The sequence below is a fragment of the Lampetra fluviatilis genome, chromosome 2 (assembly GCF_964198595.1).
Source record: "Lampetra fluviatilis chromosome 2, kcLamFluv1.1, whole genome shotgun sequence".
Classification (NCBI taxonomy): Eukaryota; Metazoa; Chordata; class Hyperoartia; order Petromyzontiformes; family Petromyzontidae; genus Lampetra; species Lampetra fluviatilis.
Window position 1 is genome coordinate 8331844 of NC_136276.1, and position 14078 is coordinate 8345921.

General features: G+C 51.0%; 1 protein-coding gene across 1 annotated transcript in view; it reads right to left on the minus strand.

The window, feature by feature from the left end:
* Positions 1-224: 224 nt before the first annotated feature.
* OBSL1 (obscurin like cytoskeletal adaptor 1) overlaps positions 225-14078 on the minus strand; it is a 34398-nt gene continuing 20544 nt past the window's right edge. Inside the window, 9 exon segments of the mRNA XM_078876241.1 lie at positions 225-4292; positions 5080-5346; positions 6427-6531; positions 7098-7259; positions 9765-9921; positions 10783-10895; positions 11631-11897; positions 12459-12728; positions 13010-13279. Coding sequence (XP_078732367.1) covers positions 4018-4292; positions 5080-5346; positions 6427-6531; positions 7098-7259; positions 9765-9921; positions 10783-10895; positions 11631-11897; positions 12459-12728; positions 13010-13279 — 1886 coding nt within the window. The 3' untranslated portion in view covers positions 225-4017.

Below are 14078 nucleotides of genomic sequence, written 5' to 3' on the forward strand. Positions count from 1 at the left end.
GTGGGCACCTATTAAAAGTTGTCTGCAATGCATATGAGGGCACCTTTATCTCCAGTGCTGATGTTTACACACTCACGAAGTCGTAAATAATCTGCCGAGTTGATCTTTGGAAAGCCCAAGATAAGGTCAATCATAAATGATGTTCGCCGTGGCTGGAGATTGAACCTATTGCACGGGATCACCATCTATCGTGCAAACCACTGCACCACCGCTCATACAGAGACACACACGCGCAAAGACAAACTGACACATACACAGATACGCACGCTTTATCCAGACCGCAAATATTAATAAAAGGTGCCACCAGGCATGGTCATTCTTTGGTATTTTTTAAATCCCCAAAAGCCGTGCATTTCATTTCCATTGTCCCTCCTGTACATCGGTGTTCGATTAAATCTACTTGATTAGTTTCAGCAGGAAGGGCCCAACGATCCGCTAGACTCTGCCCTCACCCGGCTTCAAAATAATATGGACGCAACATGCAGATAGAACCACGTGACACGTCCGATTGGATACTTATTTTAATAAAGTGACGATTTATACGTCTCTGCTCAAAACTCACGTATGCAAACATGATCACAAGCCACAGTGCACTTTTTTCTCTATTTTTTCTCGCATGCTTTTTACAAATTGTCTTCCAATATGTGCTGTTGTTATCATGTCACGAGAGAAACACATTCCCATTCAGAACTTTTTCAGTGAGCATTGTGACATTACATGGTGTTATTTAATGGCTTTTGGAAGATGACATACCAGAAATACTTTCAATTGCCTCTTATCTGTACCAGGTGATATCATCCCACGTGCTATGTGACAAGAAGTGCTTCGTTGCCTCGCATGGCAGTCACACCAACTACGTTGTAATCCTCAAAGCTGAAAATATGCCAACGTCAAAAACTAATTTTAATGTTAGTTTTTAAAAAACAATCATGCAGTCACTGGGGCATGACTGAGACCAACAACTCGCTGTATTTGCGTACTTGGTTTAATCACACGTGGCTGAAACACAGTTTTGACCGCAGCGTCTCAACGGGACTGGTTCTGTGGTTCTGACACGGCCATATGAGCCCCCACTCCTGCGAATCACCAGGCTCCCCACTAACAGAAACACTTCCTAGATCCCCTAATTTTCCCCTTATTCACACGAAGTGGCTCCGCACCTTCTCACATGCCCCGCTATTTTGCAAAGGATTCTAGAATGGAAAACGTGCGTGAACTAAGGGGTACAGAGAAGATCTCTGACTTAACTCGTGAATATTCGCCCCCCCCCCCCCACCAGCTTATGGCGTGCATGTCCCACCTTTATACTGAATGTACATTGAATACTTAACAGTATACACAGGTTTTAATACCACATCAAGTGTTAATGAACAACTGCCGAAGTGAGTCATTCTTATGTACACCTCATCCAGAGGCGTACCATTCATTCAGTGTCAATGCTCTCCATGGCAACTCGTGAATTGTTTTATGGAAGGTGCGAAGTTCTCATCATAAGCTTAGCCATGCTACCATCACTGTGGTCATTATTCAAGACGCCTTTTTCTTTTAGAATTGCTCTTTGTGTATAGTTTTACGTCCTCCCCCCCCCACCTCAGGTTAGCACGGTTGGCTACGTACGGTGCGAAAGAAGTTCAACATACATTCGAATTGTGCTATCCAACGTCGTGTCTCGAGACAATGAACGTTCCACTTCGAGGTCTCTCAACGAGTAGTGCGCCACCCCGAGTCAGAGAACCCCGGACAATGAAAGCAGTCTCGTCACTTCATTTCGCTTCTTTATCCACACGAGAGGAAAACATTTTAATTCCCGGAAAAGGCGAACTCAACACGTGGTTTTTTTCACAGCCAACCTTACAATTTAAAATTGGCCGACCCCTCAAAAAATATATTATGAACCTGCAATTTTTTGTTTCATTGTACATCAAAAACAAATCCAACAAATGAATTTAAAGCGGAATTTTTTTTTGATGTGATTACTTTTTTGTTGAATTGTTGGTGAGCGGGCGGAGACCGGCAACTTGCTACAGGTGAAAGCCACTTTCACCACGGGTGCGTGAGACCTGGATTCAGGCCCAGGATCGCGGTATCTCTGACCCTGAGCCACACAATCACCTCGTTGTGTTTGTTTAATTCGGGTCCATCAGACGCTCATTTGCGTTTATTTCACCGATGTTTGTAAGTCCAACGAGTCATCATTTCATGATAGCTTTTATCCATCAATTTACTATTTTTACATGAATATAAATCTGTTATCGAGCCGTGCTCATTAAAATATTCCAAATATATTAATTACCTCCTTGAGGTGAGTTATCAGTTTTCAATGGTTTAAGAAACATCTCCTCTATTTAACTTCATTTTACGCACATGATTGTTACCGGCTCATGTCAATCGAGCCAAAAGAGAGTCAAGAGTGGTTTTCAGTGCAAATCAATATTGGACGCTGCTCATCTTTTATTCACAGCGCTGAACCAGTGGTGGAAATTCCACATTCCCATTGTAAATGTGAGTATATTTATAGGACAAACAATTTATCGACCACATAGGGCTGAACAGCTGAGTTAACCCCAACAAAGCGAAGGGCACACAAAGCAGTGTGAGGTTCACAAAACGAATCGCCGTGACCAGGTTAAATGAAGACACAACCCAACAAACAGCTCCTATCTTGTAGCTGCTCGCCTCGACTGAGTGTCTATGGGCTCTCCCACATGAGTTTAAAATGTCATTTTTGGTAAAAATAATATATATACCTTTGTCGTGATGTTACTCCCATACGGTTTAATAATGCCAATGTAGTGACATCACTTTAATTCATTTCTACAAGAGCGATTTAATTTTTGAGTTACACCTGTAAAAGTTCACAGACACTTCTTTCAAATTTCAGCCTGTGGGGTTTTTATTGCAAATTAGACATCAGGATCAGAATGGTCCTCTGGATCAACTGGTCCTCATCATAGAAAAGTGGAATTTCGACCAGTAGTTCAGGGCTGTTACTCCCACGCTTGTTTGGGCAGGAAGACACTTTGACAATGAGAACTGGCAACCATGAGCATGTAATCTTTATTCCATGATTAATATCATGAAGGCTAAAATAGAAACTGAGTAAAGGGGGTGACACGACCTCTAATATCTTGCCCTTCCATTAAACTTTTCTCCTTCTACATCAGTAAAATGTATACTTATGCCACCAACATCATCATCTCAACCATCGACATCTGTCAGCCACCAACATCCGAAAACCAATATAAACCTCCCACTAACCATCAACAACCTCCACAAACCACCAAGTGGTGCTGACTCAGATAGAGCCATTATGAGCCCGTGAAAAGCCCTCAGGATTAAACCCAAGATCTCAGCGGTGATGGCTCTGTGCCTCTGTCAAGGTCATTATGAACGCCCCTTTGAGACAACAAAAGACACCCGACCCTAGGTGTTAATCATGGGATCTCAGCAAGATGGTTGTCAACCCTCTGTTTGTGAAAGAGAATTCCAGACCCAGGACTCAAACCCCGGACCTCAGCAGCACTGACTCAGCATCTCAAACAACCATTATGAACTCTGTAAGCCAATGAGACACACCCATCTACAAAGCTCAAACACTGCACCTCGGTGGTTCATACTCAGTCTCTCTGACATGGCCATTATAAACCCCTCCCATATGTGTAACAGAGAGATATACGCCCAGCCCCGGGGCCTGAAGCTAGCAACCCTACCATGGTGGTTCAGCAGTTTTGACACAGCCACTGTGAATCTCCCCCTGTGAAACAACAATAGCCACCCAACCTTAAGAGCTCAAACTCATGCGCCTTGCAGTGCCAGCTCAGCATCTCAAACACCACCATTATGGACAGCAAAAAGCTACTCAACCTCAGCGCTCAAACCCAGGATCTCTGCCGTGCCAGTTCTGGTTCCAACACGGCACCGTCATTATGACCGCCCCGCCACCAGGCAGCAAGGACAGCCCCGGCACCAGGGATCAAACCGAGGCCCCCTCATCACGGCTGCCGGCTCAGTGCCCCTTCACACGACCGTGAGCTGCGCCGAGCTCTTGGCTTCCCCGGCAGAGAACTCGACGAGGCCGCTCATGGAGGCCCGCGGCTCAAACAGCGAGAGGCGGTAAACGGTGCCGCGCGCCTCCATGTGGGCGCCACCGCTGCCGTCGCGGAGCCGCGTCCCGTTGAGGGCCCAGCGCGGGGGCCGCGCCGCGGGGCCCGAAAGCTCCAGCTCGAAGACGGCGGTGCCCGAGGACGGGACCCGAACGTCCTGCAGCCCACGTGTCACCTGGAGCACTTGGTCTGCAGCGCAAAAGACGAGCGGCGCCCCAACGGTGAGGTCGTCGCGAGGGTTATTCGTCGACAGCGGCACCAATGTCAGCTTTGGCATTCTCGAAAACGGCTTCAGCAGCATCATGGACAGCAGCATCGTTAGCATGCCAAATACTCCTTCATTATACTAAGCTAATCTATAAAAAAGATTTATTTTAACATCCATAATAGAGGTTTTTTTGGGTTAGTACGACGTTTTGCCAGTAATCACCAACCTCCACAAACCATGAAGCTAGTTGTAATTACTGGCGAAACGTCGTACTCAGATTGTAAATGTTGTGGCTTGGCTCTCTAACACACCGGTGTGCTGTACTAGTGACGAATTGGCCACGTTCTGTTTACGTGACAACCCTCACTAGTTGGCTGTGTCGGGTGGTGGCGGGTTTTAACGACACATTTATATAATTACGCGACCTAACCCAAAAAACCTCTATTATGGATTAATAGAAAAATTACCTTTAAATTACTCCATTAGGATCCAGCATACACGGCAATCATCGCCCCCTACTGTGTAAATTTGGAAGAACCCTTCTGACCAAAAGAGTCATGGGACTCTCTCCAGGGTAAACAAGCACAATAATCGACAGCGATAAAAACACTCAGAAACCTCCAACAACCGCCACCAACCTCCACAAACCATCAAATCGGTGCCGACTCGTGCCCAGCTACGGCCATTACGAGCCCTCGAAACGCGATGAACACGGCGTGAAGTTCCCGCGGTTGCTGGAGGAGGCGCGTGGCGCCAGGCAGCGCGTACCCTCGACGAGCAGCCGCGCCGACGACGAGGCCTCCCCGGCGCGGCACGTGTAGGAGCCCTCGTCGCTGAAGGCCGCCTCGACGATGACGAGCGTGCGGTACTCGCCCTGCGCGCCCATCTGGTAGCGCCCGCCCTCCGCCAGCTCGCGCCCGCCGTGCTGCCAGGAGACGCGGGCGGTGGCGCGCGACACGCGGCACTCGAGCACGGCGCGCCGGCCCACGATGGCGATCTTGTCGCGTAGAGGCTTTGTGATGCGGACCGGCAACTCTGGTCGCGCAAGATGGGGGGGGGGGGGGGGGCGGGGGGGGGGTACAAAGAGAGCCGTCTTTGTCGTCACTAACGCAAGACGCAATGGCAAAGTGTTTGTGACAACTTATGATCCATAATATAGGTTTTTGTTGGGTTAGATCGCGTAAATATATGAATGTGTCGTTAAACCCGCCACCACCTAGTGAGGGTTGTCACGTAAACAGAACGTGGCCAATTCGTCACTAGTACAGCACACCGGTGTGTTGGAGAGCCAAACCACTACATTTACAATCTGGCCGCGTACGGCACGCGAAAGAAGTTCAACAAACATCTACAACAAAGAGGGACGCAGGCTTATCTGAGATATCATGGCCAACATCGCTCACCGATGTTGGTCACCGATGTTGGCCATGCACCACATTAGTATTCGTCCTAGCGATTTTGCAAACGATGATTAAGATGTTAATCCACCCTCGTTGACGAACCCGACAAAACAAAAACAAAGCGTTCGAATTACAATGACCGCAAGCCAAGTAACTTAATTGGAACGCGTTACCATCGGGCACGGGCAATAAGACGTTACGCCAGTAATTACAACTAGCTTCATCAGGCGACAGCCAGATTTGTGGAGAAGTCTTGCTGTTTCGTTCCTTATATAGAGGCGTCGATGTGTGTATGATGCCAATGGTTCTGAGGCTATGCTTTTCGGTGGGCAACTGAATAAGACTAGCTTGTGTTGCCACGCCACTGCATGCCCTCCACATTTAGAAACATGCATCTAGATGATTTGGCTGCAACTTTAAAAGCTATCATGTGTGGCCAGATCGTCTCTGACAAGGAGCTAACAGCTCAGTGGGCTTTACAACTTTAACAGTAACGCTGGTTGCTGGCCGCATAACGTGTTGGGCCATTGGACCTGCGGCCTGCGATCAGCAGCTTGTGTAAACAAATATATAGAAAAAATAAAGGAGTCAAACAAACTTGATTTGAAACTTTCGTGACTGCAGGAATTAAATAGAATAATTTTCTACGTGACTTTACCGAAAGAACCAAAGAGAGTCAAACAAAATAAAAAGTTAACGGCTCCCGGACCCTCACCTCGGACGCGGAGCTGAGTCGTGCACTCGGCGCCCTCGGCGGAGAAGCCCACCTCCCCGGCGTCCTCGGCACGCACACACGCCAGCACCAGGCTGTGCCGCGTGCCTGTGGCACATGGGGGAACACGGTGAGCGCCGGTGCAAGTGCTCGCACACGCTGACGAACAACTTGAGCGCCGGCAAATCGGCGTGCTTCTGAACGACGTGTCCTTGGGCGAACAAAGCACAGTCACGCGGAAGAGACGTGCTGATGAATGCTAGGCGCAGGTGGACTCGTGCGCTTGTGACTGTGCCCTTCGGTGAACGTACCACTATGGATTCTTTGGGTTCACAAGACTGTCGAGTTTATAGACTCACGCTGCTATTCTATACATTGTGAAGATGCACACCATTATAGATTCACATCGCTCTGGCCATCATCGTCGGCCCTGGATGAAGGCCTCCTCCCCAAGCCGTCACTATCTCGATATCGCGATGCAACAAACCAACGAGATATCGTACACGGGAGGATTGCATCACTTCAACAACCGTGAAAATAAATCGTTTGTGACCCTGAATCGTGACCCATGACTAGAGACCTCCAAAAAACATCACAATACGTGACCCCAGATTGTGACGTTAAATAGTGACCCAGATCATGGGGTGGCGGGGAGCCGGCGAATCGACGCGTACCCTCATCTCGGATGCGGATGTTGTCTCCGGGCTTGAGTCGCGTCCCGTTGAGAGTCCACACGGCGCTCACCTCGTCGTGAGTGGTCTCACAGTCAAACGAGGCTGCCTGCCCCTCCTCCACGTCGCACTCCGTCAACCGCTGCACCATGCGCACGTCGCGAGCTGTACCAGACGGTGGGGGGGGGGGGTGTGAGATGGGTGGGGTCATCGAAGGAGACGGTTGAGGTGGGTTCATGAAAGGGCTTCATATTAGACAGCCCGGCAGACACTCGGTGTGTCAATCCTTCAAGCCAAGGCCGTAATTATAAAATATGCTCAAAATGTCCCCCCCAATATATTGCTATAAAATAGACTTTGGTTTATATGATTGTGGTTATAGTTGTACTTTATTAATTCCTAATCTCTGCCATTGCATACAATTAAACAAGAAAAGGTAAAAAAGAAAAAACAGAGCAATGTAATACAATACACTATTCGACATTATTGTAAAAAAATAAATAAAAAGTCCATTCTATGTGTTAGTGAATTTTTTTTAATTTTAGACAGGAAATTAGTTTTCAAATTTAGATTTTTTTTTCTGCGGGGGGGACCCCCAGACTCCCTGGAATATTTGGTCCCCCCCCAATGTTGACTTCATGGCTACGGCCTTCCTTCAAGCTCTCGGTCAATCAGCCAGTCAGTCAGTCAAGTTGGTTAGTCAGGCAGTTGTGAGGAAAATCAGTCAAGCAGTCAGTGAATAAAGCAGTTAATGAGCCAGGCAGTGTATTTGTCAGTCATTATGTTGGGATAATTTAATTGGTTACTCTGTCAATCTGTCAGAATAGTTTCACCAAACAGCCTAGCAAGCAGTCAATCAATCAGGTCGCCCTCGTAAAAGAGCTTTATAACCTCGATGGTGTTTTACCTGGTTAAGTAAAGGTGAAATGAAAAGAAATGAACAATAATTTATCGGTCAGTATTGAAGTCATTCAATTCGTGTAAATTAGTCAAAATGTCAGTCAACATGTCAGTCGATGGGTAAATAAATTGAACATTCACTCAGTGTATCAATCTGTCTTTGGGTACAGGTATTCTTAGTAAACATAAGAGGTGTCGACTGTCACTCTGGCCAGCACCGGGCACTACAAAACAAACTCAAATGGTTGTCACAAACAGCCCAAACGGGTTTTCTCCACAGTGCATGGCAGGCAATAGGAAGCGGTGGCACAATCGTGAGCACACTACACGATGAACCCGGTGACCAAGGTTCGATTCCCAGCCACGGCTAACAAGAGAAGAGTGATATCTGAAACAACCCTATACTGGGCCTCCACCCATCACCAACCCGCAATGATATGGAGGTCTTCATCCAGCAGCGGACTAACAAAAGTCTGTATATTATCATTAAAGAGTGGGTGAATTGAATATTGTTACACTATTGTGTTCTTGCGCATGGCAGTACGTTCAGGAGCTAAATGCCAATGTTGAGGTCTGCTGGCCACGAGAGGGCTTCAGAGGAGCGAGTTCGTGCAGTGTTGCTGTTCCTGCTCATACTCCAGTGGGTTTCTATCGGGTCCCCGGTTTGGGTTGCATGGCCACATTAATACACACATCTCTCTGAAGACGCGTGTCCCCGAATGAACTTCAGGACGAACAACTTCTGGTTATTTAAAGCCCAATTTGCACAGGACTCGCCCTCACTTTACTGTGAACTTCGCCCACAACTCGACAAGTATGAACAGGCTCCACTGTGCGCAGATTATATGGAGGAAGCGGTACCTTTCAGGATTTAAACTATAAACACATTTTTTTAAATTTTAACAGGAAAGGCCCACTGAGCTGTATAGCTCTTTTTTAGAAGCGACCTGACCACAAATGATAACTGAACAAAGTGGCTTATGATGTGGAAATTTATAGCAACCAAATACTCTAAACGCATGTTTCTAAATATGGAGGGAAAAACCGGGGGACCCGGAAAAAAATCCATGTGACCACGGGGAGAACAAGCAAACTCCAAATATACAGGTGTCAGGGTTTGGATCGAACCCACAACCTCCTGTATACCAGGCAAGGTAGTTAACATCTCGCCACCATGGCACTCTCAATCTCTCAACACGACCGTCTCGAATTCATAAACTAACAAATAAGTGAATGCATTCTGTTGACAATTGTTGACAAACGGACGAATCAAATAAAGAATGATTTAACAATGAATGATCGTTTGGATATATTCCTGAATGAATGGATTAAATAAAATATTTATGATTATATTCATTAACATATGGATGGGTCAGTTGATGATTTAAGTAATAATTTGAAGTATGAATGGAGTTATTTATGTATATGCACGAAGACATGAATGGTTGATTTAATAATGGATTAACCAACAAAAATAATTATGAATATACGAGTACAATTGACTGAACGACTCACTGAAATGTATGACTGAGTGAATGACTGAGTGTGAGTGAAAGACGAGATGAGTGACTGAATGAATGAATGACAGAGTGTATGAGTGAGTGACTGAGCATCTGAGTGAATGACTGAGTGAGTGACTGAATGAGCATCTGAGTGAATGAGTGAGTGACGGAGTGTATGACTGACTGAATTAGTGACTGAGTGTATGAGTGAGTAACTGAGTGAATGACCAAGTGAGTGAATGACTCAGTAAACGAGTGAATCACGGACCGTGCACACGCAGCGCTGCTTCGGTGCATGCGTCGCCCGTGACCACGCACGCGTAGATCCCCGAGTCGGCGTGCTCGCACCGCGGCACGAGCAGCGAGCGCCGCGGGCCCTGGGACATGAGGCGGCACCGGCCGCCCGGCTTCACCTCCTCTCCGTCCTGCTCCCCCACAAAGACAAATGTCCCCCGTATAGCCTCGACAGACTGTCGGGGCAAGTGCGGCTAGCGAGCACCTGTGAAGGCCGGCAAGGCAGACGAGGGGGTGGGTGGCCAGCGTCACGCCCGGCCGCCTTTGCCTCCCCTAGTGGCGAGGTTTACACACCGCACCAGGTACCCATTTGAGGCTGGGTCGACCTAGAGGAGGCCCAGGACCGATTCAAATAACCGTCACTGGTGTTGGCCCTGAGTAGGAATCGAACTCAGGTCACTGGAATCATAGCACTACTGCTACCCCCCACACACACAGCCCGTGTCATATGCACAGGCCATTGGGGCAAGCGCCGTTAGCGAGCACCTATTAAAGCAGGCGCAGCGCGAAAGGTGGTGGTGTCACCGCTAGCCCCTTGCCCAGCCGACTTTGTATCCCCAGTGCTTATGTTTTCTACAGACAGCACCAGGTACACATCTTTGGATGAGCTGATCTCGGGGAGGCCCAGGACGAGTTCAGATAAAACTCACAGCTGATGTCAGCCTGGGCCCCGGATTAGTAGTGCAGTGCCCTACCCACTGTACCACCCCTCCCCACATATCGGTCTTGGCTAGAAGCCACGAGGCTAAGGCCGAGGTTGAGGTTATGAGCCACAAGTCAAGGCCCACATCAAGTGTTGGAGTCTCTTAGGTAGAGGGCCAGTGTCAAGGCCGGTGCCTCTTAGCCAAGTCCTTTGTCACCAGAGCTGAGAATATTCCCTCGAGCTGCCATCGAGCATCTAAGTACCGCCACACATACCACCAACATCAATCGCCACTGGGTGGCGGTGTTGTCTCCACGCTGTTTGTGCCAGGCTAGGTGCGAGCGCACACCTTGTACCACTTGACGTCGGCGAACTCGCGCGACACCTCGCACTCGAGGGTGACACGTGACTTCTCGGGTGCGCGCGTCTCCTCCAGCTCACGGACGAACCTCACGGGCGGCTCTGTGCATCACACGGCAATCGCAACGGGACAGCAGGGTTAACCACAACCCACGGCAACCGCAACGGGATAACCACAACCCACGGCAACCGTAGAGTCAGCAGGGTTAACCACAACCCACGGCAACCGTAGAGTCAGTAGGGTTAACCACAACCCACGGCAACCGCAACGGGTTAACCACAACCCACGGCAACCGCAAAGAGTCAGCAGGGTTAACCACAACCCATGGCAACCGCAGAGTCAGCAGGGTTAACCACAACCCATGGCAACCGCAACGGGTTAACCACAACCCACGGCAACCGCAGAGTTAGCAGGGTTAACCACAAACCACTGCAACCATAATCTACCGCCCACCACTGGGCCCACCGCAAGGGACCATTGAATGGTGACCACAGAAAACGAATCGATAGGCCCTGGGCTTAATTTCAGCTGAGCGTGTCTGGGTCGGACAGCCAAAAATATTTTCGCAGCCGGCACACCACATCCAGTATACCTCTCGGTATGGCTGTATAAATGTATGTATGCACGTTGAACTTCTTTCGCACCCTGCGTAGCCAACTGCGCTAATCAAAGGTGCGACGGCGCGAGCTGTGGTTATTCGTCACAGGTGCCCACCAGCTATCAGTGAGTAGACGTTTGGGTAGACACAAAAACGGTAGGCGGGCACACCCGTCGATTGGCAGACACGGACAGACACCCCGTCAGCCGGCAGACGACGCGACTGCCGCCCCTCGCACCTCTGACCGTGAGCCTCGCCGAGCAGTGCACCCCATCGGCCTGGAAGGAGACGAGGCCTGAGTCGTGGAGCGAGAGCGCCGCGAGCGTGAGGCTGTGCTCCGCGCCGCACGCCGCCACGCGGCACAAGGGCCCCGGAGACACGGGCGCCGCGTCGCGGAACCACTGGCCCGGCACGTCGGCGTGAGAGAGGCGCAGCGAGAACGTGGCCGTGCCGCGCTCCGTCGCCTCCACCGCGCTCGGGGCCTGCACCAGGCGCACCTGGCGAGCTGCGGCGGGGCACAGCGCGGCGGTGGGGGGAGGAGGGGGGGGGAGCACAGTGGCGTGGCTATTGGTGAGTGCGCCACCGAAGGTGCGACCGCGCCGGAGGAGGCCGTGCGGTCGGAGAGAGAGAGGCCCAGGCACTGAAGAAGAGAAAGGCCCGGGTGCCAGGCAATGAAGAGGGGGGACGAGGAGGGACATTGGACAGGGAGAGGCCCATTTTATTGCTTGCACCGGGGCCCGCGACAACCAAATTACGCCGCTGAAGGAGCGCCAAGCCACTTGACTGCATTTGGTTATCCCTGGTTATCTCATCTAGGCCACAATCAGTAACCTGCATATCTGCTCATCTCATCTAGGCTCCACTGTAATCGCTAATCAAGCTCATCTCAGATGTAATCAGCAACCCTGCTCATCTCGTTTCATCTCAGCCATAATCAGCAATCCTGTTCATATCTCAACTAATCAGTAATGCTGCTCATCTCATCTCAGCTGTAGTCGGTGAGGTTGCTCATCTCGGCTGTGACCTGTCACCCCGCCCGACCGCCGCCGCCGCCACCGCCACGTACGCTCCACGCTGAGCCGCGCCTGCGTGCGCTCGTGGAGGCTCTCGCAGGAGTAGACGCCGCGGTCCGAGAAGCTGACGGAGCGCACGGTGAGCGAGCGCAGCGGTCCGTGCGCGCGCAGCTCGGCGCGCTCGGCCCCGGGGTTCAGCAGCACGCCGTTGCGTGCCCAGCGCACCTCGGCCTGCGCTCGCGACAGCTCCACGGTGAACACCACGTCGTCACCCTCCTCCGCCGCCGTCGCCTCCAGCCCGCGCACGAACGACACGGGGGCCTCTGCACAGACGAGCTCGCGCGCGAGCACAGATGTGAACGGACGGCGGGTGTGCGTGTGATGCACAGATGTGTACAAAAGACAAAAATCTCCCGTATAGGCTTATAAGGCTGTTGGGGCAAGTGCTGTTAGCGAGCACCTATGAAGGCCGGCATGGCGCACTAAGGGGCTGGGTGGCCGGCACCACGCCCGGCTGCCTTTGTGTCCTAAGTGGCGATGTTCACACACCGCACCGGGTACTCGTTTGAGGCCGAGTCGCCCGTGCGACTGCCCGGGCCCTCACCTTGCACACGGAGCAAGGCCCGCGTCTCCGCTCCGTCGGCCAGTGCCGCCACCTCGCCGGCGTCGAGCGCCGTGACGGCACGCAGGAGCAGTGAGCGAGCGGCGCCATCCTCGTGGAGCGACGCGCGGCCCCCGGCCTCCAACGCGGCGCCACGCAGCTCCCAGCGCACAGCCGCGTCGGCCGGCAAGACCGAGCAGCGGAAGGTCGCGTCCTCGCCCTCCAGCACCGTGAGCCCGTGCAGCTCCGACACGAACTCCACGGGACGAGGAACTGCACGGGCACACGGGGTCATGGGGTCACGGGGTCACGGGTGAGGGGGAGAAGGCAGGGCGTGGAGATTTTAAGGGTGAGGGGTGATGGGGCGGGAGAGTAGGGGAATGAGATGGTAAGTGGACGTGTAGGGCGAGTGACTGTCGTGGTGGTGATGGTGATGGATGATGGATTAGTAGAGTATGAGGGTGAGTGGTGGTGAGGATAAGTGGCGTTCGAAAACTGCAGGTTGAGTTGGCAATGGTGGTGGTGGTGGTGGTGATGATGATATAATAGTAGGGTGAGTGTATGTGGTGGTAGTGGTGATGGAGAGGATTGGTGGGTAGGACAATAAGAGAATGAGTGGTGGTGAAGAAGAGTGGTATTTAAAGACAGGAGGGTGAAAGTTCGTGGAGACAGTGGTGAGAGTTATTGGAGTAGGTGAGTGGGAAAGTGATTGGCCATGAAGGCGGTGGCTTTTGGAGTGACATTGTTGACTATGGTGGGGTTCCCAAATATCTGGGAGGCTTAACCAGGGCACATGGTAAGCTGACAGCGCCTCCATGAATGGCTGACAGTGTCAGCAAGCCTCTGCTGATGCTATGGGTTGAGGGTTGGAGGTGAGAGAACTGCAGGGTGAGGTGAGAGAACTGCAGCTAAGCCGGCAGCTCCATGAGTGTGGCGAGGCGCTAACGGCACTGACGGTGAGCCGCGGCTAAATTGAAACCGGGACAAAATGTGCTCGTGGTTTTTTTACTTGGATAGCATTGTGCCAGTTTTGTAGGCGTGCTACATGTGCGCCTACACGCATGGATGCACA